Source organism: Neoarius graeffei, chromosome 6 (assembly GCF_027579695.1).
Source record: "Neoarius graeffei isolate fNeoGra1 chromosome 6, fNeoGra1.pri, whole genome shotgun sequence".
NCBI lineage: Eukaryota > Metazoa > Chordata > Actinopteri > Siluriformes > Ariidae > Neoarius > Neoarius graeffei.
Genome location: NC_083574.1, coordinates 102,897,516 through 102,924,347, shown reverse-complemented (window position 1 = coordinate 102,924,347; position 26,832 = coordinate 102,897,516). Strand labels below are relative to the sequence as shown.

Genomic DNA, 26,832 nt, shown 5'->3' with positions numbered 1-26,832 from the left:
AAAAAAAAAAAAGAGTACCGTGTATTCTCCGTGACAATGCATGTACCGGACCGTGACCCCCGGACCGTGACGGTCCAATACGAGTACAAATACCGTGCCACCCCTAATTGCTGCTGAAGAGCGCTGTGTGTTTCTGAATGGAATGATGAAGATAGTGTTGACGGTGGCAGTAAGCTGTATAATGTCCTGCTCCTTCTGCTGATCACAATATCCTGAACTTTCCCCGTAACTCTCTTTTCCCAGAATGCAGCACCTGCAGGGTGGCACGCCCACCCCCTTTCGCCCTGAGACCTCAATGGCCAAGTCGCTGATGGACATCGGGACACGGCGGATCTTCTCTGAGGAGCATGACCTGTTCAGGCAGAACGTCCGGCGCTTCTTTAAGGAAGAAGTAGTTCCTTATCATGCAGAGTGAGTGCAGTGGCTACGTCCTGAACACCACATTACTATCACATGTTTTATTCAATCACATATCTCTAACGATGGTAACTTCCTGTTTGGTAGTTAACCATCACTCATGACTGCGCTGTTTTTTCTCTTAAAAATGTTTAAATGTAAATTATGTTAAAAGTGTTTCAAAGACTTTTTTGCTGAGGATCAATTGAAAACAGTTTCCAATTTTACAAAATATAAAATATCCTCCTGCTCAATTCTATAAGATCATGTGATCAGAAGCATAAAGATGAAAAGCTTTTCGCAGACCTGCGTTACACTGTTACGCAGTTCTGTCTTTACACGGCTACAGAGACGATACACCGTTATACTGTTACGCTGTAACATACAGGATTTACAGAGTTTAGTCCTGGGTGTGACTTTAAACTGCAACCGGTGGTGAGTCTCAGGTCCAGGAGGACTTGAGTATTGGGGAAAGTGGAGTTACCCCTTAATCACCATTGCTCCCAGGTCCGCTCTGACCCAGAGTGGTAGCACCTGCCTGGGTTCCAGCTATGGTTTAAATAATACATCGCCGATAAGGTGCTGGCAGCAGGGCGCTTTTCAGTGAAATGTGGCAGATGAACCCAACAGTGTCAGTGGTGCACCACCAGATGGCATGTGGAAGAGCCACTCAAATGGCCAACGGATGGCATCACTCAGCAAGTCAGCTGTCACTGTGGGGCAACTTCCATACCCGTCAGGTGTGTGGTACTTTTGTGCACCATTTGGCATCAGGTCTGGAGGTCCAGAGAGACAACACAATGGGGGCATTACATCGTTTGTCTTATCTTACTATGCAAGGCGCTTGATTAGGAGAGGAGAAAAATATGTGAGAGCTCACAAGGCCCGACATTCCAATGGCGGCTCGGCCGGGCTGTTTGTGATGCCACCGCTGTGGACGGCTCTGTCACTCTGGTGCAGGCCTCGTGCCCATCTGCGTCTCTGTGCACGCTACTGAAGCAGTCATCATCACTAGCGATGGACAGCGGACGACAGCGATTTACAGAATTACTGTTATGTTGCTGATAAACACTGTGTAAAAATATTAACTATGGAAATTTGTTACAAAGCAACTCGGTAAACGTGCAACAGTGTAACTGTAAGTATGTCATGCAAGTCTGCAAAAAAGTCTTTGTTGATCTTTTTCTAACATTACTGTAGAACAGGGGTTCCCAAACTTTTCCATGCCAAGGCCCCCCAAACAGCATTAGCTTCTGGCCGGGGACCCCTTTGCAAACCCATAGACAATGCTACACAATATGTATAGAAACATCAACTTTTAGAATGTTTTCTCTTACTTTTATTCAATAGTCAATAATTGTTATATTTGTTTAGCATAAGAATATTATTAACTAACGTTTTCAACACAAATATTTTTGCACTGAACAATAAACTGTATAACCTCCTGTAGTATCTGATTCAACTCGTTATCCATCCTTTTTGCGACCAGTGCCTCGCGATGGAGCATGCAGTGTGTGGCCCCTACATGCGGGGCCTTCTGCTTAATGAGCGCGGTCACTCCACTGATCTTCCCGGTCATTGCCGCGGCTCCGTCCGAACACGCCCCCACACAACGGGTCCAGTCCAATCCGTTAGACTCGATGTAATCGTCCAAAACTTGAAAAATGTCTTTCCCAGTAGTTCTTCTTTCAAGTGCTTTACAAAATAGTATTTCCTCCACAAATCTTTCCTGTGAAATAAATCTGATGTACACGAGCAGTTGGGCCTCGTTGGATAAATCTGTGCTCTCATCCAGCTGAAGTGCGAAGAATTCGCTGGCTCTCACCTGCTCCAACAGCTGAGCAGATACGTCTTGAGCCATGTCACCAATCCGTCGGCTCACGGTGTTATCAGAGAGTGGGACAGCATCGATTTTTTTTTTTTTTTTTTGGCAGCGTCCTCACCAAGCAATTCTCGGACAATGTCTTTGGTGGCTGGTAAAATCAAATCTTCTCCAATTGAGTGAGGTTTTTTAGCACGAGGAATGTGGTACGAGGCTAAAAATGATGCCTTCAGGGCCCACTCGGGGACAGTACGGTAGCTTGCTGGGTGAATGCAGCAGATTGCCTGACCAAATGCTCTTCTTTGCGTCTGAAGAAATCTACTGTTTTTTCGGCATCTGTCGGATGTTTTTGTACCAAGTGACGCTGAAGTTTCGAAGGTTTTAAGCACTCGTTTGACAGGGTCTCCAGACAGAGGACGCATTTCGGGCAATCATGGCCATTTTTCTGTATGGCTGTAAAGCCATACTTAATGTATGCTGCCTCATATTTTCGGATTTTAGGTGGCCAGGACTTCTTAGTTTTTTTCGCAGCAGTGTCCTCCACAGCAGGGCTGTTGGTTTGTTCCGTCGGTCTCTTTTTCAAAAACCTGTCCATTTTACGCAAGCAATACGCTAGCTTGAGGAGCAAAGCAGCTTGATAAATGGCGCAAACTGCAACGTCACAGGCAATCGGAGAGATGAGCATGGCAAACAACGTTTCGATATGATGTATTATTATTAATAATTATATTTTATAATAATGATTAAAAAACTAATTACAATATATTTAATAATAATTATTTTTAAAAAGTATATTTTTTTCGCAGTTTTTTTTATCGTCCCTCCAACTTTCTGAGGCCCCCCTAGCGCCCCCTGCCCCCACTTTGAAAACCACTGCTGTAGAACATTGTTGATCTTTTGTCCTGTGAAACTGTAAAAATGTAACAATTTCGGAATGTAATGTTGTAACGGTGTAACATTTGTATCTATGTAACAGTGGCCCCTTTTCTGCAGCCTGTTCAAGGCAGAAATCTTGCGCCTTTATTTCACGTTGCATTCTGTATAAAGCATCCGAATGTGGAACGGCAGGTCTGTGCTGTTCCTCCTCTGAGCCAGAACGATTGCTAGTAACAGAACCGGAATCGACGCCTAATGGTTAGTGAAGCAGCTTTGGGACCAAAAGGTTGTTGGTTCAATTCCCTCGATCAGCAGGAATTGCTGAATTGGCCTTGATCAAGGCACCGAACCCCCAGCTGCTCCCCAGGCTGCTCTGGGTGTGTTCTCTTATCCAGAGCAACATAGCCTCTGCTAAATGCCTGTAATGTAAAAGGAACAGCTGGCACAGCGGGACAGGGGTTGTGACGTTGTACCTCTTTCCAAAATCAGTGCAAATTCAAGTCTCCATCTACGGTGTCTAAGGTCCGCACCCCTTTCTGACTTAAACTGCTTCACTTTCTTCTCCAACATTATTCTGATCAAACATGTTGCTTGCACGAGTCTTGCTGGGGGAAGTCATGGCTCTCATGGTTAGAGAAGCAGCTTTGGGACCAAAAGGTCACTGGTTTGATTCCCTGGAACAACAGGAATGTCTAAAGTGCCCTTGAGCAAGGCACTGAACCCCCAACTGCTCCCCAGGCTACTCTGGGTATTTTGCATGTCATTTTGGATAAGACTGTCTGCTAAATACCTGTAATGTAATGAGTCTCTCCACTCCTCTGTCTCTCTCTGTTTGTGAGTGTACTTTTCTGTAACAGACTTTTCCCCCCTGAAAAGCCAGTATGTTCGAAGTATTCATATTTCCGATGTGTAGCTGCGTCCCCCTAGACGCCGTCCCGCCTCTGGTTGCTGAACGCCAGCTCACGGTGTAAAAACACACACTGCCTCGGCTTCATGCTGGATTTATTTTTCAGCGTAAATCACTAAAGCTGGAAAATTGAGGTGTTTCTTTACACCAAGATTCCAGAATATCTGTGTGAAAATAGCGAGAGGAACAGCGGAACAGTGTAGCGATGTGACCCAGGTTTGCTAAAAGCTGTTGATCTTCATGTTTTGGATCCAAGAATGCCGTTGGGAAGTTGGATGAGATGACTGGTACCAAATTTGTGTAAAACAACAATTAAAGCACTTAAATATCAGGGTATTTTTAACCAAAGTGATTCACACAGCCTCAAAAATCTAAACCTAACCCTGTGAGGAATGCAATCAATCAATCAATCAATCAATCAATCAATCAATCAATCAATCAATCAATCAATCATATACAAGGGTTTGATGTTTAAAAATTGATTAACTTGTTTTTATTTTAATTGGTTGTGTGTGTTTACAGGTGGGAGAAGGCGGGCGAGGTCAGTAGGGAGGTGTGGGAGAAGGCGGGCCAGCAGGGGTTGCTGGGTGTTTACACTCCTGCTGAACATGGTGGCATCGGAGGAGACCTGCTCTCTGCTGCCATCATGTGGGAGGAGCAGTAAGTAACACTGGGTTACTGTCTCACTTACTATACCTGTTTCTGTCTCTCTCTCTCTCTCTCTCTCTCTCTCTCTCTGGGTATCTCGGTGGATCATTTTGGTTGGGGTGTGTGTGTGTGTGTGTGTGTGTGTGTAGGATGTACTCGAACTGTTCTGGTCCTGGTTTCTCTCTGCATTCGGAGATTGTGATGCCGTACATCAGTCATTATGGCTCTCAGGCTCAGATCGAGCACTTCCTGCCTCACATGGCTGCTGGGAAATGCATTGGTGCCATCGCCATGAGCGAGCCAGGGGCAGGCAGGTGAGGCCACGCCCACTAATGATGGCACACAATCGTATACATATTCATATTAGATATTTCACTAGCATACAAGTGACATCTGTTGGTGAAAGAGGGGAACTGCAGCAAGTAGTGTGTGTGTGTGTGTGTGTGTGTGTGTGTGTGTGTACACACAGTGATATTCAGGGAGTGAAGACACATGCTCGGCAAGATGGCACTGACTGGATCCTCAATGGAAATAAGGTTTAAACAGATGCTGAAATATTCTTCTGCTACATTAACAAATAAAGTTTGGATTTATTTATTTATATTAAATGTGTTGTACCCTTTCTGTCTGTCTGTTTGTATGTCTGTCTGTCTGTCTGTCTGTGTCGTCCCTCCCCCCCAGGTGTTTATCACTAACGGGTGGATGAGTGATCTGGTTATTGTTGTTGCTGTAACAAATCGTGAAATGAAATCAGCAGCTCATGGTCTCAGTCTGTTTCTGGTGGAGAGCGGCACCAAGGGCTTCAGCAAGGGACGTAAACTAGAGAAAATCGGCCTCAAAGCACAGGTGTTTACACACACACACACACACACACACTATATGTCACATCATACTGGTTTTGATGATTAGCATACAACCCCAGTTCCAAAAAAGTTGGGACGCTGCATAAACTGTAAAAAAAAAAAACAGAATGTGATCATTTGCAAATCGCAGAAACCCTATAGGGGCGTCACGATGATGTAGTGGTTAGCGATGTCGCCTCACAGCAAGAAGGTCCGGGTTCGAGCCCCGTGGCCGGCGAGGGCCTTTCTGTGCGGAGTTTGCATGTTCTCCCCGTGTCCGCGTGGGTTTCCTCCGGGTGCTCCGGTTTCCCCCACAGTCCAAAGACATGCAGGTTAGGTTAACTGGTGACTCTAAATTGAGCGTAGGTGTGAATGTGAGTGTGAATGGTTGTCTGTGTCTATGTGTCAGCCCTGTGATGACCTGGCGACTTGTCCAGGGTGTACCCCGCCTTTCGCCCATAGTCAGCTGGGATAGGCTCCAGCTTGCCTGCGACCCTGTAGAACAGGATAAAGCGGCTACAGATAATGAGATGAGACGAGACATTTCTGTAGCTGTCACTGCTGATCTAATCTCAAATCTCTTTTCCTTTTCTGAGTCACTGTATAAACAGCAGGGGGCGCCATTAGATAAACGCCATTCTGATCTGAATTCATACTCTGACCTTTAACCTTGGTCATTTTATCCCATACATCAATCTAATCTAGAAATTAGGGCTCTCTATATTCCAGTCTAGACGTGCTCCCTTTGTTTGTTTGTTTTATTAGGATCCCTGTTAGCTGCAGCAAAACTGCAGCTATTCTTCCTGGGGTCCGACACATAGTATACAATACATTACAACAGAAAATTAAAAACAGACCAATAAAGGTACCATAATAGAAAAATAAAAATGAAATGAAACTAAAAATTATACCACAAAATTATACTTTTAATTACTGGTAATACATTCAATACAATGCATATACAGACATTCTACAACTAGCATCAAAGTATTTTCTATTTATTACTTATAATGAGATGATGAGATGAGAAACCCTATATTTCATTGAAAATATTACAAAGACAATATATCAGATGTTGAAACCGAGAAATATTATTGTTTTTTGGAAAATATATGCTCATTTTGAATTTAATGTCAGCAACACGTTTCAGAAAAGTTGGGACAGGGGTGTGTTTACCACTGTGTTTCATCACCTCAACTTTTAACAACACTGTAAATGTTTGGGAACTGAGGAGACCAGTTGCTGTAGTTTTGAAAGAGAAATGTTGTCCTGTTCTTGCCTGATATACAATTTCAGTTGCTCAACAGTTCGGGGTCTCACATCTTTATCGTATTTTGCACTTCATAATGCGCCGAATGTTTTAAATGGGAGGCAGGTCTGGACTGCAGGCAGGCCAGTTTAGCACCCGGACTCTTTTATTACGGAGCCATGCAGTTTTAATATGTGCAGAAAGTGGGTTTGGCATTGTCTTGGTGAAAGAAGGAAGGCCTTCCCTGAAAAAGATTTTGTCTGGATGGCAGCATGTTGCTCTGAAACGTGTTTATATCATTCAGCATTAATGACGCCTTCCCAGATGTGCAAGCTCCCCATGTCATGTGCACTAACGCCCCCTCATACCATCACAGATGAACTGTGCACTGATAACACGCCGGATGGTCCCTCTCCTCTTTAGCCTGGAGGACGTGGTGTCCATGATTTCTAAAAAGAATTTCTACTTTTGATTCGTCAGACCTCGGGACAGTTTTCCACTTTGCCTCAGTCCATCGTAAAAGAGCTCGGGCCCAGAGAAGGGGGCGGGGTTCCTGGATATTGTTTATATCTGGTTTTAACTTGCATTTGTGGATGCAGTAATGAAGTGTTTTCACAGACGATGGTTTTCTGAAGTATGTAGTGAAAATTCATTATGTCTGATAATTATAACTATTCTTTTAAGTTCGTTTCTTAAGACACGTATTTTTAAGTATGTTACCTCGCTTGTTGACAGTTTCGGCGAACACTTCCGCCTTCTTCAAAACAGTCACCAGATGTCGAGTGGTGACGTGCCTTATCAGCTGATGTACTCTATGGAGGCGTGAACGTCCCGCCCAATTTGACAGGTAGTCCACGCCTCCTGCTGTCAGGTCGCTGGCCCAGGACTGCGCTCCAGGTGTGTGACAGCGCGTACGCTCCCTCATCCCGGTTTATAGTCCTCTGCGCCCGCTTACGTATCTCCACTGCCTCCAAAATCCAACGCTGATATCTATTCTCTTCAGCGCGAATGACTCTGGCCTCTTCCCAATCCATAATATGATTTTGTTGTTTGCAGTGGTCTGAAATGGCTGATTTTAAGTTTTCTTGGCTTGCTTTTTCTTTTTCGGATCTTGTGAGTCTTTTTGTTGTTTCTTTTTCACATTCTAATTGGTGTTCTTTCCTGCGAGTGTGGAAGCATCTGCCCGTTTCACCAATATAGACTTTATTGCATGAACGGCAAGGGATTTCATATATGACATTGCATTTATTGTCCAGTTGTATTTTATCTTTGGGGTGAACTAGCAGCTGTCGGAGGTTCTTGTATGGTTTGACCGGGGTGCTGATGTGGTATTTCCTCATGGATCGTTGGATGCGTTCTGTAACTCCTTTTATATATGGTAATGTGAGTAACATCAGCTGATAAGGCACGTCACCACTCGACATCTGGTGACTGTTTTGAAGAAGGCGGAAGTGTTCGCCGAAACTGTCAACAAGCGAGGTAACATACTTAAAAATACGTGTCTTAAGAAACGAACTTAAAAGAATGGTTTTCTGAAGTGTTCCTGAGCCCATACAGTGATTTCCACTACAGACACGTGTCTGCTTTTAATGCAGTGTCTCCTGAGGGCCTGAAGATCACAGGCATCCAATGTCAGTTTTCAGCCTTGTCTGTTGCAGACAGAGATTTCTCCAGATTCTCTGAATCTTTTAATGATATTATGGACCAGAGATGATGTGATCCACAAATTCTTTGCAGTTTTACATTGAGGAGCGTTATTCTTAAGTTGTTGCGCTGTTTGCCCATGCAGTCTTTCACAGAGCGGTGAACCCCTCCCCATCTTTACTTCTGCTCCTCGGACCTGCCTGATCCATCCTGGTGCCCTGTGTCTGGTTGGAGTCTCATCGCATCGCTCCTGTGGAGGACGGCCCCATGAGGACAGTTGAAAGTCACACCTGGAGGATGCTCTGAACTCTTACAGTAATGCTTTTATGGCTGAGGACTACAGTTGACTTGCTAACTTTAGGACTGCAGTTGTCATGAACAGTTTTGCACTCAAGTTTCCATCAATGAAGAGTTTATAACATCAACGAAACTGACTTCATGTTAAAACTGTTAATGTTATAGTCATGCTGTCTGTTGGTGCCCAAATGAGGATGGGTTCCCTTTTGAGTCTGGTTCCTCTCGAGGTTTCTTCCTCATGTCGTCTGAGGGAGTTTTTCCTTGCCACCGTCGCCACAGGCTTGCTCATTGGGGATAGATTAGGGATAAAATTAGCTCATATTTTAAGTCGTTCAAATTCTGTAAAGCTGCTTTGTGACAATGTTTATTGTTAAAAGCAATAAATAAACAAATAAACTGGACTTCTGAGAGACTCCGTCTCTGTGGGATACTCTTTTTATACACAATCATTTTACTGACTTGTTGCCAATTAAACTAATTAGGTTTTTTTTAGCATTACACAACTTTTTCCAGTCTTGTTGCCCCGTCCCACCTTTTCTGAAATGTGTTGCTGACATCAAATTCAAAATGAGCATATATTTTTCAAAAAACAACAAAATTTCTCAGTTTCAACATTTGATATGTTGTCTTTGTACTATTTTCACTATTTTAAATGAAATATAGTTTCCATGATTTGCATACATGTCAACCCATATGGATTTCCTGTATTCCCTACGGATTTTGGCATTTTAAAAATGGTACGGGCGTAGTGGTATTCAACTACGGATTTTTCTACATTTTCACCTTCAAATTATTTTGATTTATTACCATCAAAAAAATCGTCATGAAATACAAAAATGCATGGGAGCCGCCATTTTCTACATTTAGAATTACTTAACCGGTACTTCCGCTAGTACCAACAAGCCATTCCGAATGTCTGAGCATGCGCAGTTGTGATTTTCCTGCACACCGAGCGGGAAATAACAGCACATGTAGCGTAACAATAGACAGGTCAAGATGTCGGCACCACCGAAGAAAAAAACTCAAAACATCTAAAACTGGAGGTCGCGTTCTTCCCGAATGGACAGAAACATTCAATGGAATAATTATCGCTTCCAAAATGGGTGCTGAGTATGTCAACTGCACAATTTGTTGTAGAGACGTGAAAGTGTTTGCCTCTGGAATTTACGACGTGAGGGAACACATGAAATCTCAAATGCATGTGAAGAATGCAAACCAGAAAAAGAGACAGCCGTCAATTAATTTCTTCACGCAAAAGCAATCAGGAACATTGCTGAACAATGTGCCAAGTGAACCCCAAATTACTGGATTATGTGAGAAGAGACACTAAAGTTTGTTGAACTGATATAGGGTTAAAGGAACAGTCCACCGTACTTCCATAATGAAATATGCTCTTATCTGAATTGAGACGAGCTGCTCCGTACCTCTCCGAGCTTTGCGCGACCTCCCAGTCAGTCAGACGCGCTGTTACTCCTGTTAGCAATGTAGCTAGGCTCAGTATGGCCAATGGTATTTTTTGGGGCTGTAGTTAGATGCGACCAAACTCTTCCGCGTTTTTCCTGTTTACATAGGTTTATATGACCAGTGATATGAAACAAGTTCAGTTACACAAATTGAAACGTAGCGATTTTCTATGCTATGGAAAGTGCGCACTATAATGACAGGCGTACTAACACCTTCTGCGCGCTTCGGCAGCGCATTGATATCTGAGCTCCGTATCAATGCGCTGCTGAAGCGCGCAGAAGGTGTTAGTACGCCTGTCATTATAGTGCGCACTTTCCATAGCATAGAAAATCGCTACGTTTCAATTTGTGTAACTGAACTTGTTTCATATCACTGGTCATATAAACCTATGTAAACAGGAAAAACGCGGAAGAGTTTGGTCGCATCTAACTACAGCCCCAAAAAATACCATTGGCCATACTGAGCCTAGCTACATTGCTAACAGGAGTAACAGCGCGTCTGACTGACTGGGAGGTCGCGCAAAGCTCGGAGAGGTACGGAGCAGCTTGTCTCAATTCAGAGAAGAGCATATTTCATTATGGAAGTACGGTGGACTGTTCCTTTAAGAAAACACTGACTGTTGTTTAATTGAGTGTGAACAGTACATATGGATGTACAGAAATAAACCAGTGCATATATTAGGTAAGATCTGATACATTTTTATTATGCATGAAATATTACTATGGATTTGGTCTGGAAATTATGGATTTCTTTACCAGGCAGTGCAGGTGAGAGCCGTGAGGGGTTGACATGTATGGATTTGCAGATTATCACATGATTTTCTTTACAGTTTACACACCGTCCCAACCAGGGTTCCCGCGGGTCCTTAAAAAGTCTTAAATACAACTTTTGGTTTTCAAGGCCTAAAAACGTCTTAAATTGTTTGGAATGACTGGAATTTTCGAAAGGGAGGCATTAAATTTAATATTGGACCGAATGAGTGAAATGTCTCCATCCGGTTTGGGGTATTTTTTTAACCGTAATTTTAAAAGTGACCAGCGGACCTTTTGGGGGCAGCATTGGGTCTGTGCGTTCTGTGCATTCCGTAGATCAAGAGCTAACGTTAGGAGGCTACTGGAGGCGGTGTGGTGTGGTGTGGTGCGGTGTGGTGGGTGTGAAGAGAGAGAGATAGAAAGTGTTGATAATTATGGGAAGATGTCTGTTTAACGACAAGTGGTTGGGGGATGACAAATACCCCCAAAATAAGGAGAAGAATCGTTTGCGATAAAAAGTGCTGGATTGCACAAATGTGTTTAAAGATGGTACTGCAGCGCTGGGGACACGCCCACTGGGAAACTGGCTTTTCACGGACACGAGGCGGGCATGTGTTAGAGGTCAAGTGCTCCGGAGTGAAACGCAGGGGGGTTCGCGCATGCGCACAAGAGTCAGGTGGAAAATGGGACTTATAGGACATAATACTCATCTCATCTCATCTCATTATCTGTAGCCGCTTTATCCTGTTCTACAGGGTCACAGGCGAGCTGGATCCTATCCCAGCTGACTACGGGTGAAAGGCGGGGTACACCCTGGACAAGTCGCCAGGTCATCACAGGGCTGACACATAGACACAGACAACCATTCACACTCACATTCACATCTACGGTCAATTTAGAGTCACCAGTTAACCTAACCTGCATGTCTTTGGACTGTGGGGGAAACCGGAGCACCCGGAGGAAACCCACGCGGACACGGGGAGAACATGCAAACTCCACACAGAAAGGCCCTCGCCGGCCACGGGGCTCGAACCCAGGACCTTCTTGCTGTGAGGCGACAGCGCTAACCACTACACCACTGTGCCTCCCATTACTACTTATGAATTAGTGATTAATAAGTACTAGGGATTAATAAATGTTATTAAAAATTATTACAAATAATTATTAAAAAGTAGTAATTGGTAGAATACAAACAAATACTCATGGATTATAGATAATTTTTTAAAATAGTGAACATTGATATAAAATAACTGTACTACTAATAATAAACAATAATACTACTAGTAATACTTGTTGTTAATGTTGTTATTATTATCAGTTCAGTTGTTATCAATGTTCACTATTAAAAACAAATTATCTATAATCCATGAATAATTGTTTCACTGCTACTACTAATAATAATAACTACTTTTTTAATAATAATTTTAACTAATCTTATAACTCAATTTTATAGCATTTTAATAATCACTACTTATTAATTATTAGTATAATTTAGTTGATGATAATTACTACTTATTAAATTACATTTTGATAATCACTGCTTATTAATTAAGTAGTAATTAATAATACTGAATTATAATAATTGCTACTCTATTCATTAATTAATATAGCTAATAAGTAGGGATTATTAAAATGTAAAATTGAGTTAATTTTTTTTATTATTAAAAAAGTAGTTATTATTATTTTTAGTAGTAGTAGTAGTAATACAAACAATTATTCATGGATTATAGATAATGATTATTTTTGAATAATGAACATTGATATAACGATTGCACTGATGATAATTAGTTTGCAGTTATTACGGCACATTGATTAATATTGATAATGGTTATGAAAGGTGACAGTAGTTTTTCTGTGTTGAATGTAACGCTCTGATGATTGTATGGCTGCAGAAACAGGTTTACGCTGTTACCTGCTATAATGCAGAAGATACTCGAGAACTTCCTCAGCCAGCTGTGTACTGTACCACACTCACACTGATTTTGCTGTCGGACACAAAATCACACATCAAAGATAATCTTTGGGGATTGAAATAATGCCGGCTAAGGTTGTTCAGCTGGTTCTACTTGCCGTTTATTGTTTTTGAAATGATTCCTGGTGTTTTCTCCAGTAAACCCCAGTCTTCTCGTTGCTGCTACAGTAGTTCTGCAGCCCAGAACACACGACTTTGCTTCAGCTGTTTGCTGTCTAACAGTTGCCACTGATGCACCCTGTTGTTCACCAATTGTGTGCATTCTTCTTAAAGTTAGTAAAAAAAAAACTATTGCAGAAAAGAGTTTTAAGTTGTCGTATTTATCACTTTCTTTGCCATGGTACAGTCTTAATTTTTCCATTTAGAGGTCTTGAAAAGGTCTTAAAAGTCTTTAAATTTGTACTTGAAAAATGTGCAGATACCCTGCCAACTTTTTGGAAATGGGGTTGTATTTTCAGTATTTAATCTTTATGTGGAGCTGCAGCTGGATTTTAAGTGTGTGTGTGTGTGTGTGTGTGTGTGTACAGGACACAGCAGAGTTGTTCTTTGAGGACGTTCGCCTCCCAGCTGATGCTGTACTGGGAGAAGTGAATAAAGGTTTTTACTATCTCATGAATGAACTGCCTCAGGTACGAGCAGCTCCACACTGGAGGAGATTTTACCCTCTTCTATCACTTCATCTTTCGTTCTGCCTCCTTCTTTCCTTTTGTCTTTTTTTATCTTTTTCATTCGATGTCTTTCTTCCCAAATGAGGTTTATCATCACACTGTTGCATGAGTTAAATTTATAATGTAAAGCTATGCAAGTGTGGCAGCGGGGGCGTGGCCGAGCGTCAGTCTGTGAATGGAGGGCGGGGTCAGGGAAGCTGAGTGGTCGTGTCACTACACCTGTTGTCAATTAACGTGTGTTTGTGTGTGAGAATGAGAAGGGGAGGGCGGTGCCGAGGGCTTGCTGGTAGCCTGTGTGTGTGTGTGTGTGTGTGTGTGTGTGTGTGTGTGTGTGTGTGTGTGTGAGTCATTCTATAATTAGGGGTACATTTCATGTAAAGCAAAATCTCAAAATCTCAGTATTCTTTTTCAATAAATAACCTATATGTTTCCATGGTATATACCCTCAAGTTCCTAAACAAATTAATTGCCAAGCTTAATCTTAAATTACTTTTAAAATATTTTAATGAAAATGAACATTTGATTGTTTATTTTGTCAACCGTGTTACGGACAAATGTTATGTCATCTTAAACATATATAAAAACACTACACATTTGAAAACACATTTGTTTGAAAGTGCTTAAGTCCATTAACAAGATGTTTTTAATTAATCTGTACAACTGTTATGGAAAATATGAATTTTGAGCTTCATAAATAGGATTTTATGGTTCACTGTGATGCAGAATGACACTTTTTTCAACACAAATCCTTGTTACGTCGAATTTAGAGTTGTTCTCCCTCCTTATACAAGACTTCCCTATCCAGAGATAATCCCCAATCTTTTATTTTACAGTTCATCAAACACATAAGAGATTTATAGCACAAAAAACACTTGCAACACAGTTGACAGGCAATGTAACACAACTGACGGGAGTAACACAGTTGACAGGGCAGAAGAACAAGAGGACACTTTTTAGGATAAAAAGAGCTTTTTATTGTTTTAAATTTAACTACAAATAAGCTGATGAATTCAGGTGAACTGTTAAAACAACATTTAGACACAATTTCAGAGAAACGTAGCTTATTTAACAAATTGAACAAATTAAATCGTTCTGTTTGTTTGTCTGTCAATATGAAGATTAAGTGACAGAAACATACTCCTCCTCAACTGTGTCATAGCTGATGGGTAACACGGTTGATGGTAACACAGTTGACAATTCGGCCATTTTTAGAGTGTCGTGCTAACTGCAGACCTCAGAGCTTTCACTACAAGACCTTAATCAATTCATATTTTTATTATCTTTAGCTGTATACTTTGTAAATACAATTTCTAAATCAGGTTTATATGAATATGTTGACAACACAGTTGACAGACATTTAACCCGCTCTAGGACTATACAACAGTATTGATGAAAATATTGAAGAGGTGAACTCAAAACTTACCGCACGGTCTTCAAATTTCCCACCAAAGAGGATATGACATCACATGATGCTGGTCACATGACTTAGGACCAAACCATTTGCCGATTTATGGGGGGGGGGGTTCAGTGGGTAACACAGTTGACATAAGTTTCTCGGACGCACACAAAATTCTTCATTTAATTTATAATATAAAGCATTTTAGGCTTTTAAACACTTTTGTCATATTATAATAATTACCATGAATAAATATTTGTAAAAATTTTAAACAAAAACCTTTTTTTAAAATGTAAATATGAAGACCAAACCTGACATTTGGAAAATCAGACAGCATAAAAACACCAAATTCCAGTATTATATATGCATTTTTGCAGAGTAAAATGATATAATTTGTTGACTTTTTGTATTATATAAAAGAGAAATGTGTGCTAACGTACAGTACAAAAGATCATTGGCTGAAGTTAATAGTTAGTGAAATTGACAAATACAGCACATGGACTCGAGATGTACCCCTAATTATAGAATGACGTGTGTGTGTGTGTGTGTGAGAGAGAGAGAGTTTGAGTTGTGTGCTGAAAAGCAGCAATAAAGAAAATAATTAAGACGCAAACAACCGCCTGCTGTGCTTCTGTGCTCCACCCACATCAGGGTCTTTCTAAAGTAAGGTCCATAAACAGTAGTGAATTTAGACTTGCGCGCTCTTTCTCTCTCTCTCTTTCTCTCTCTCTCTCTCAGGAGCGGTTGATAATAGCGGTCATGGCTCTGGCCAGCTGTGAGTTTATGTTTGAGGAGACTCGGAATTACGTGATTCAGAGGAAGGCCTTTGGAAAAACCATCTCTAACCTCCAGGTGGGACTTTAATAAATAAAAACACAGTTTAGACTTTAAAGATTCCTTGTGTTTTTCAACCCCTTTCATTTTAAACAAAATGATTTTTAGCTCATCCCGCTGTAGGCCAGGCTGGATGAGCTTATGTGATCACGTGTCGTCTGCAGTCATCCGTCCACAATTTACAAAACTCGCTGTTCCTCCTACAGGAGTGATCAGGTTTCGATCAAACTTGCATCCAGTGTTCCCAGGTGGGTGTGCATAAAAGTGGTCAAGACGGTGGCGCCACCTGTCATATTTACAATTGTATAGGTGTCTGAAATTTTTGGGTGACTCTCTGCTCTTCGTAAACTGCTGGGACGTTGTAGTAACTCACGGGAGGCTTCTTGCTGAACATTAAGGAGTTTTATGATGTTTCTAATGAACACAGTGTGCAGCTTGGTCACCTCATTTCTCACAGTATGCAACCCAAACTGTTTCTTCCTCTACTGTCTGTTTAACCCAACTGGTAACAACTAAAGGTCACCATACCACCTAGTGGACCTGCGGACTAACATGCGTTACTGTCAAATATCACCGTTACAGCAGACGTTTTCACTGAAACTCACCCAGAAGACTCTAAAGACATATTCCAACAAGAGTTGTTCACCAGGTGGCGCCACCTGCCACGGATGAGGCTCCACAGGGGTCCTATGCAATTTCACAAAAATCGCTACTCCTCCTACAGGAGTGATCGGATTTCAAACTCGCACACAACAATAATGGCCGGTATGAGCTCCAGCTTCAGTGAGGCTATTTTTTTCAAGGATATGTTACTACTCGGCATTTTTCAACTTTGGAATTTTCCCCCTCACTCCAAACTCTCTAGGTATTTTAGTTGTTTCTTGGACTTAAAGTAAACTCCATAAGTATTTGGACAGTGACAGACTTTTTCTGTTTATACTGTTCAAACCTTGTTAAAATGATCGCTTTTTCTGATGTAAAAAAAATGAGACCATGATAAATAATTTCAAAACTTTGCCCACCTTTAATGTGATCTATAACCTGTACAATTGAAAAACAAACAAATCTGTTAGGGGAAAAAAAAACATATAACAAGCTGGTTGCATAAGTGTGCACGCCCTTAAACTAATACTTTGTTGAAGCAGCTTTTGATTTAATTACAGCATTCAGTCTTTTTGGGTCGGAGTCTATCAGCCTGCCACATCTGGACTTGGCAATATTTGCCCACTCTTCCTTGCAAAAGTGCTCCAAATCTGTCAGACTGCGAGTGCGGCTCTTGTGCACAGCCCTCTTCAGGTCACCCCACAGATTTTCAGTTGGATTTAGGTCTGGGCTCTGGCTGGGCCGTTCCAAAACTCTAATTTTGTTCTGGTGAAGCCATTCTTTTGTTGATTTCGATGTATGCTTGGAGTCATTGTCATGCTGAAGGATGAAATTCCTCTTCATCTTCAGCTTTCTAGCAGACACCTGAAGGTTTTGGGCCAAAATTGACTGGTATTTAGAACTGTTCATAATTCCCTCCACCTTGACTAAAGCCCCTGTTCCAGCTGAAGATAAACAACCCCAAAACATGATGCTGTCACCACCATGCTTCACCGTGGGTATGGGGTTCTTTTGGTGATGCGCAGTGTTGTTTTTGCGCCAAACATACCTTTTGGAATTGTGGCCAAAAAGTTCAACCTTGGTTTCATCAGACCATAACACATTTTCCCACATGCTTTTGGGAGAGTTGATGTTGGGTTTTTTTTTTTTGCAAAATTTAGCCGGGCCTGGATGTTTCTCTCTGTAAGAAAAGGCTTCTGTCTTGTGACCCTACCTCATAGTCCAGACATATGGAGAATATGGGAGATTGTTGTCACATGTAGTACACAACCAGTACTTGCCAGAAATTCCTGCAGCTCCTTCAGTCAGTGCGTTTACATGCACATCCAAATCGAGCTGCTGTCGGTAATCGAGCTAAGGGTCCCAGCAGGGGTGCCAGAGAAATCCAATCCTACATGCACACAAGGAAATTGAGCTATTGAGTGAGGTACATTGTGCACCCGAGCCACAGGTGGTGCTACACGCCCCATCGTGTTGGTACACTTCTGGTTGTCGTCATGAAGAAGAGCTATTCAAGAGTATAAACAAAGTTATCCGTGTTCACAAGAAGAGTGTTTGTAGTTTGTATGTATGAACAGAAGTGTTCCTAATAAAGTGGGCAGCTAAGGTGAAGTGTCATGCCGACCGAGGCTGGGTTTTTTTTTTCGACCGAGGCTGTTGTGTTTCCCGCTTGTGGTCTCGTCACTTCCGGAAGGGGCAGTGCTGAAGTAAGCAGCTCGACTCCGTAGCTCGATAGGGTTTACATGCACTAAGTAGCTCGGCTACAATCGCATAATCTAGGTCGTGCAGCTCGATTACGAGAAATCCAGTTCGGTTCGATTTCAGCCGAGCTAAGGTGTTTCCATGGCATTTAGAACTTCGATTTCAGTCGAGCTACGGCAGAAATTCGATTTTCTCTATGTGCATGTAAACGCACTGAGTGTTGCTGTAGGCCTCTCGGCAGCCTCCCTGACCAGTTTTCATCTTGTCTTTTCATCAATTTTGGAGGGACGTCCAATTCTCAGTAATGTCACTTTTGTCCCATATTTTCTCAGAAACACTTTTCAGAAGTCATCAAGAAGTGGAGAAAATATCAGAAACACTTTTCTTCTGAAAAGTGTTTCTGATATTTTCTCCACTTCTTGATGACGGTCTTCACTGTGCTCCATGGCATATCTAATGCCGTGGAAATGTTTTTGTCCCCTTCTCCTGACCAATACCTTTCAGCAATGAGATCCCTTCGATGCTTTGTAAGCTCTCTGTGAACCCTGGCTTTTGCTGGAGGAGGCGACTGAGTAAATGTCTGAACTTTATTTGGAGTTTAACGTGATGTCATTGGCAGGTTCCCCTTCTTGTGTACCACGTCACGTGTGACATGGCACAGATTATCAGCAATGGCGGATAGAACGCGATTGTCAGCTTCGGAAAAGAAGCGAAGGAAAATAGCGAGTGATGCCCAAAGGAGACGGTCGATGGTGAATATCGGCACAGCAATCGACAAGTGGAAATCGCGTTCTATCCGCCATTGCTGATAACCTGTGCCACGTCACATGTGACGTGGTACACAAGAAGGGGAACCTGCCGATGACATCACGTTTCACTACCGCGCGGAAATTAAAAGGGTAGGTGACTTTGGTCGCAAAATTAATATACTTGTCGTTGTCAAAAAATTATGTTTGATATATCATTTTGAAGCGAAAAGATTTCTCTGTCTAGTCATGTTGTCATAAAATATATTGTATTTTATGCCAAAGAATACATCCAATGGTGGAATGGCACTTTAAGGGTGTGTACACTTATGCAACCAGCTTATTGTACGTTTTTTATTTTTCCCCCGAACAGATTTGTTTTTCAGTTGAATTGTACAGGTTGTAGGTCACGTTAAAGGTGGGAAAAGTTTTGAAATTATTGATTGTGGTCTAATTTTTTTTTTACATCTGAAAAACCAATCATTTTAATGGGGTGTGTACACTTTTTATATCCATTGTGTGTGTGTGTGTGTGTCATATATGGCTGAACGATCTATCGTTTTCGACCGAAAATCGCGATCTCAGACAACACGATTTTGGGATCGTCAAAGCCGCGGTTTTTCTCAGTGCTCCTAAACTGACCCATGTTTTGTTTCGTCAATAAATTGTCCTCATTTTTTACACTACAGACAAAAAAAATTACGTTCAGGAAAGCCTTGTGGCACTCATTGTGAAAGAATTTTGTGAATATCTCCTTCCGTTGTCATGTAAATCCCCGTTGTTTGGAGGGAGCGCTGTGAGGAAAAAGTGCGCTTTCTCTGTCTCTGAGCGCGCGGGTGGGGGAGGGTCTGCTCTCTCTCTCACACACAGGAGGGAGGGGCCCTGCAATAGCGACTGCTACAGCCACTGCATCACTCTTATTTCCCACAGGGGAATTGTTGGCTCTAGTTATAATTTATAATGCTCATGTACATTCTTTTACAAAAGTGCAATATTTTGATGCTGCTGAGCCATTGATCAACCTTTTTTTATGTCTGATATGTTGTAGATGGGAAAAGTAAAAGAAGCAAAAGTTTACTTAAGCAAGATGGCTCTCTTTTTATTTTTATTTTAAGTTATTATAACTTGTTCCTCAGGCACTCAATGTTAATAAACAGGCCTACATTTGAAATCTGTTAACCTCAGTTTTCATTCTTGCATTAGCTTTATGGAATTCATTGTATTAATTAATTTGCACTGAAACTCGGTTTAAAGAAAAAAAATCGTGGTTGAAATCGAAATCGCAATATCTGCCAGAAAAATCGCAATTCAATTTTTTCTTAAAATCGTTCAGCCCTAGTGTCATATATAAAATATATTGCCAAAAGTATTTGCTCACCCATCCAAATTATCGGAATCAGGTGTTCCAATCACTTCCATGGCCACAGGTGTATAAAATCAAGCCCTTGGGCATGCAGACTGTTTTTACAGTTTGGAGCTGGCCCCCTCCTCTTCCAACATGACTGTGCACCAGTGCACAAAGCAAGGTCCATAAAGACATGGATGACAGAGTCTGGTGTGGATGAACTTGGCTGGCCTGCACAGAGTCCTGACCTCAACCCGATAGAACACCTTTGGGATGAATTAGAGCGGATATATATAATGTGTGTGTGTGTGTGTATATATAATGTGTGTGTATATATAATGTGTGTGTATATATAATGTGTGTGTGTGTGTGTGTGTGTCTCTGGGCAGACAGTTCAGCACAGATTAGCTGAGTTGAAGACGGAGATCTGTGTAGGTCGAGCGTTCGTTGATAGTTGCCTCCAGCTGCACAGTGAGGGGAAACTGGACTCTGGCACTGCCTCCATTGCCAAATACTGGTCAGTCTCTCTCTCTCTCTCTCTCTCTCTCTCTCTCTCTCTCTCCAGTTTATTCACTCTGTATTTAGATCCATATGAGTGATTTTGTAAAGTACTCAAACTGTTTGGCCACATAAAACGAATGGATTGTGGCGTCAGCAAGATCTGTTTAGAAGTCATGATTAATGGAAAGAGAAACGGGGGTCGGCAACCTAAGAGATGGAGAGATAACATCACAGCATGGACAGGTGTTGATATAAATTCCCTGATCGCTCTTGCCAAAGATTGAGATCTATGGAAGCAACATCTCATGTTAGTGCGTGTTCTGCCGCAGGCGGAGATGGCGGTTAATGATAAATGAGTGATTTTGATGATGCTATAAGAGTCAGGGTTAATCTGAGAGGGCGTGGCATGTCAGTCTCCTGTTTAAACATCTTTGTGCTTGTAAAAACAGTATCCACTTTAAATTTAATCTTGTGTCTCGCTCTCGCTGTGTCTCTCTCTCTGCAGGGCGTCAGAGTTACAGAATAAAGTGGCCACTCAGTGTTTGCAGCTGCATGGTGGGTGGGGCTACATGTGGGAGTATCCAATCGCCAAGTGAGTGACACACAGCAGCCAAGCAGAGGAAAGATCTAGCATTTAATTTCAACCATTATTCCGTTTCAAGCTTTAGAAATCAATGCTCTAGATTCCCTGCTTGTAATGTTTGGTCACACCCGTAACTCCACCCTGTACGGGTGAAAGAAATTTCATTTTTGTCCGATATAATTGCTGGAGTTCTTAACATTGACATATTTTTCACTTTTACATTTCTGTAGCGGCGGCACGGTGGTGTAGTGGTTAGTGCTGTTGCCTCACAGCAAGAAGGTCTGGGTTCGAGCCCCGTGGCCGGCGAGGGCCTTTCTGTGTGGAGTTTGCATGTTCTCCCCGTGTCCGCGTGGGTTTCCTCCGGGTGCTCCGGTTTCCCCCACAGTCCAAAGACATGCAGGTTAGGTTAACTGGTGACTCTAAATTGAGCGTAGGTGTGAATGTGAGTGTGAATGGTTGTCTGTGTCTATGTGTCAGCCCTGTGATGACCTGGCGACTTGTCCAGGGTGTACCCCGCCTTTCGCCCGTAGTCAGCTGGGATAGGCTCCAGCTTGCCTGCGACCCTGTAGAACAGGATAAAGCGGCTACAGATAATGAGATGAGATGAGTCACTGTATAAACAGCAGGAGGCGCCATTAGATAAACGCCATTCTGATCTGAATTCATGCTCTGACCTTTAACCTTGGTCATTTTATCCCATACATCAATCTAATCTAGAAATCAGGGCTCTCTATATTCCAGTCTAGATGTGCTCCCTTTGTTTGTTTGTTTGTTTGTTTGTTTGTTTTATTAGGATCCCCATTAGCTGCAGCAAAACTGCAGCTATTCTTCCTGGGGTCCGACACATAGTATACAATACATTACAACAGAAAATTAAAAACAGACCAATAAAGGTACCATAATAGAAAAATAAAAATGAAATGAAACTAAAAATTATACCACAAAATTATACTTTTAATTACTGATAATACATTCAGTACAATGCATATCCAGACATTCTACAACTAGCATCAAAGTATTTTCTATTTATTACTTACTAGTTATTATTCCTTGCTGTATGATTTTATTCTATATTTTTAGCGTTCTATATTTCTTTAATAATTCAGTTAATAATTCAAATAGTTTTATATGTATCCATTTAAGAGATGTTTCTTCACTAACAATTTGAAATCTTTTTTCCTAATAGTTTGCCCAAAGTGTTTGGGGAGTAAATTCCATGGCTCTGTACATCACTGTTCTTTTACTGTAGTTTGTTTTTATTTTTGGCAGTGAAAATTTTCCTCTTGCCGCATGTCTCGTAGTCTCATCTCATTATCTCTAGCCGCTTTATCCTGTTCTACAGGGTCGCAGGCAAGCTGGAGCCTATCCCAGCTGACTACGGGCGAAAGGCGGGGTACACCCTGGACAAGTCGCCAGGTCATCACAGGGCTGACACATAGACACAGACAACCATTCACATTCACACCTACGGTCAATTTAGAGTCACCAGTTAACCTAACCTGCATGTCTTTGGACTGTGGGGGAAACCGGAGCACCCGGAGGAAACCCACGCGGACACGGGGAGAACATGCAAACTCCACACAGAAAGGCCCTCGCCGGCCACGGGGCTCGAACCCGGACCTTCTTGCTGTGAGGTGACAGCGCTAACCACTACACCACCGTGCCGCTCCCGTAGTGATAATTGTCTGAACTATAATATAGTTTCCTGTGTAGAACTTGCGGGATTTTGGATGTGGATACATTTCTTACAAATATTAATAATGAATAAAATAGTCTGTCTCGCACCATTAACCAGCTGAGATTTTTATGCATGTTAAATACATTTGTTCTGAAATCACAGCCAAGGACAATGCATGCTGCTCTGTTTTGCACTTTTTGAAGTTTATTAACCATGTCTGCTGTGGCGTTTGACCAGACCACTGTGCAATAGTCAAGATTTGACAAAATTAAAGCTTCTGTTACCCGTTTAGTTGATTTTGGAGACAGACATGCCTTGTGTCTTCTAATAACAGAAATGCCGCTTCCTATTTTATTAACAATTTTATATATGTGTTTTTTCCAAGAAAGTTTGTCATCTATAACTACTCCCAGCAGCGTGGTCTCCTGCACTTGGTTGATACACACCTCTTTAATTTCCAGATTTAACTGAGGGTTTCTACTAATTTTGTGGTGTGAACTAATTACCATACAGCTGGTTCTGGATCCATTCAAAGCAAGTTTGAATGTGTATCATCCTCTAATCTCAATCTAATTCCAGATGATGTTCAGGAGGTTTGCGTTGGTTTCTGGTGTGTGGTTTTGTTTTGGTTTTTCTCACATGCTCTCATCCTCAGAGCCTTCGTGGACGCTCGTGTGCAGCCCATCTATGGTGGAACCAACGAGATCATGAAGGAGCTGATCGCTCGCACCATCGTCGGACACAAATAGACGGGAGGGGCGCTGAGCCGAGCTGACGGATCCGACTGAGAAGCTGGTTTGAGAGTGTTTAGTGGTTTGTGTGTTCCTGAGAAGTGCCATGATGTACATGTAGCTAAGAAATGCTGATCATGTAGCAATACATTTTCTTCAAGTTCATGTGATACAACGGTGATTTATTTCAATCAAACAGGAAAATAATTAAGTTTAACTTTTAAATAAATAATTTAACCTTTATTCTTTATGTTGTTGTGCTGTCATTTGTGTTCAATGTTTTAAAACAGCAGTAATATTTAAAGCACTAGAGATGTGAAATGTTCCGACTCGCTCAGCTCCACTTCACTCTCCGTCATCACTGAAGCAGCAAAAATGGATTCAGTAATTTTTAAAAATGCTGATGCGGTGACACATGACCTCACAACTGCCTTTAAAAAATATAATACTGACTGTTCAGTCTTTCAGCTGTGATAAAGTTTAGAATTTCAGGATCTGGTGTCTAAAGGTGATGATGCACAGGGCAACTGCGCTTCGACACTTTCCCAGGGAGATTGGGCAACATCACTTCTGTCTGAATGATTTTGATTGTTTTTGGGCAACTTTTTATTATTAAGATCATCCAATCAGAGTGCTGCAGCGAATCACATGACCACCCGAGAGCTTCTGGAATTTTCAACAAAGACAGCGGCGACTCCAGCAGTGGAGCGAAGAAAAAAAAAAAGAGAGAACTTGTATCCTTTTATGCCCAAAGTGGTGAATTTAGCTCATCAAATGTTTAGAAACCCAACAGACATCTCCAGTTGTTTTTTCTCGTCCCCCACCAGTGTCTCTGATTAAGATCCTCTGATGTCTGAACAGCGCTGAAGTCTGTAGTTGTGTCTGAGGTCTGAACACCGATGTGTGTCATTTCATTATGAAATCATGACTGTACTCTTAACTCTGAATCCACCTCCAAACCTTTCATAAAGTGCCCTAAAGGCCTCTGCATGCTCTTGCGACAAGGCTTTCGCAGATAGCTTTTCGCAGACAGTTGTAATTTATCGTTGAGCGGGGAGTAATAGGCGTGCGCGATGTTATTCACCGGCACAACGCAAGGGGGTGTGAAGTCGCTAGGAGTAGTTGGTGGGTGTGGTTAGTGGAGTGTTTATCCTCCGGTTACTTATAATGACTAGAACTTTTTTTTTATAATGACTAGAACTGGAGTCGTATAGATGTACGTACTTCCTCAATCAACCGCTCTTCATGCTGCTCCATCTTCGCTCGTGTTTTTAAAAATGGTGGTCGTGAAAACAAACCAAACCAGGAAAGTAGGGAAGCGGAAGTGCGTGTACAGCGGATGTAGAGTGGACCAATCAGAGCCCTCTTGTCTGCGACGCTGTCTGCGAGGCTTCTGCAGTGGTCACAATTTTTGGGAAGTGTGCGCAGAGCGTCTGCGAAGGTGGGGGGGCTACGCAGACGCTATCTGCGACACCGTCTGCGAGGACTGGGTTGTCAGCATAAATTGGCCTTAAAATTACTCGTGTGCAGTTTTAAAAATTGTTTGAACATAAAGAAAAATACTTTTTCGATAGAATAAGTAAAACTCTTCTGCTGTAATTTGTGATCGAATGTGTGCTGATTATTTTGTATGTAAATGACATTAAAATGTTATTTTAATGAAATATTTTTCATTAAAATAACACGTGGCTCACCTCACTGTGTGGATCTGTAATATCTCTCTCTCTCCCCTAACTGTAGCACTATTTTACATTAAAGTGAAAAATGTTTTTTGGCTTTATATTTAGTTACAATGTTTTCAGCCGAGACTTAAACGCTGAGCCTGTGTCTGATTCCCGAACACTACTTGGAAGGCTGTTCCATAACTGTGGGGCTTTGTAAGAAAAGGCTCCGCCCCCTGACTTGTCCAGGGTGTACCCCGCCTTTCGCCCGTAGTCAGCTGGGATAGGCTCCTGTAGAACAGGATAAAGCAGCTACAGATAATGAGATGAGATGAAAATAATAATACATTTCAGAGCTGCAGGAAATGTGGAAGTGAAACATGACGCTCGCGCATTCCGCCACCAGAGGGCAGCACGAGCACACCGTGAGAACCTCAAAAGTAAACAAGTAAACACAATAATAAAATTATACAAAGCTAAAATAAATTGTAATAAATAAATACAGAGATGGAAGATAAATGAAGATATTAAAAAGAAAAGCAAAGCTGAAATAAAAAAGAAAATTATATGAATATAATAGATACTATTTCTGTTTAGAAGAAGAAGAAACCTTTATTTGTCACATGCACACTTCAAGCACAGTGAAATTCATCCTCTGCATTTAACCCCTCTGAAGCAGTGATCACACACGCACAGCAGTGGGCAGCCACACCAGAGCGCCCGGGGAGCAGTCAGGGGTTCGGTACCTTGCTCAAGGGCACCTCAGCCCAAGGCCGCCCCACGTTAACCTAACCGCATGTCTTTGGATTGTGGGGGAAACCAGAGCACCCGGAGGAAGCCCACGCAGACACGGGGAGAACATGCAAACTCCACACAGAAAGGCCCTCACCGGCCGCTGGGTTCGAACCCAGAACCTTCTTGCTGTGAGGTGACAGCGCTAACCACTACACCACCATGCTGTTTAGAGACAGATAGATAGATAAAACTTTATTGATCCCTTTGGGAGGGTTCCCTCAGGGAAATTAAAATTCCAGCAGCATCATTAGAGAATAAACAGAGAATAGAAAATAGAGAAAACTTCTAGATAAATTAAGTATTAACATATAGTCAAGTTTATTTCTATAGCGCTTTTAACAATAAACATTGTCACAAAGCAGCTTTACAGAATTTGAATTACTTAAAACATGAGCTAATTTTATCCCTAATCTATCCCCAATGAGCAAGACGGTGGCAAGGAAAAACTCCCTCAGACGACATGAGGAAGAAACCTCGAGAGGAACCAGACTCAAAAGGGAACCCATCCTCATTTGGGCAACAACAGACAGCATGACTATAACATTAACAGTTTTAACATGAAGTCAGTTTCGTTGATGTTATAAACTCTTTATTGATGGAAACAATATATAAATATAAAACATATACAAACATAAAAAATAAAATATGAAAAAAAATCTCGCAGGAAAGGTATTGTACATTTATATTGCACATTGTCCAGTATTGCTTTTTGTCAGGCTAG

General features: G+C 41.8%; 1 protein-coding gene across 1 annotated transcript in view; it reads left to right on the top strand.

Moving 5' to 3' along the window:
* Positions 1-23,905, top strand: part of LOC132888197 (long-chain specific acyl-CoA dehydrogenase, mitochondrial-like) — a 29,517-nt gene extending 5,612 nt beyond the window's left edge. The window contains exons 2-11 of the mRNA XM_060924245.1: positions 244-411; positions 4,524-4,661; positions 4,799-4,963; positions 5,119-5,185; positions 5,331-5,495; positions 13,397-13,498; positions 15,672-15,785; positions 20,552-20,679; positions 21,169-21,255; positions 23,580-23,905. Coding sequence (XP_060780228.1) covers positions 244-411; positions 4,524-4,661; positions 4,799-4,963; positions 5,119-5,185; positions 5,331-5,495; positions 13,397-13,498; positions 15,672-15,785; positions 20,552-20,679; positions 21,169-21,255; positions 23,580-23,673 — 1,228 coding nt within the window. The 3' untranslated portion in view covers positions 23,674-23,905. The remainder of the gene's footprint in view (positions 1-243; positions 412-4,523; positions 4,662-4,798; positions 4,964-5,118; positions 5,186-5,330; positions 5,496-13,396; positions 13,499-15,671; positions 15,786-20,551; positions 20,680-21,168; positions 21,256-23,579) is intronic.
* Positions 23,906-26,832: the final 2,927 nt, after the last annotated feature.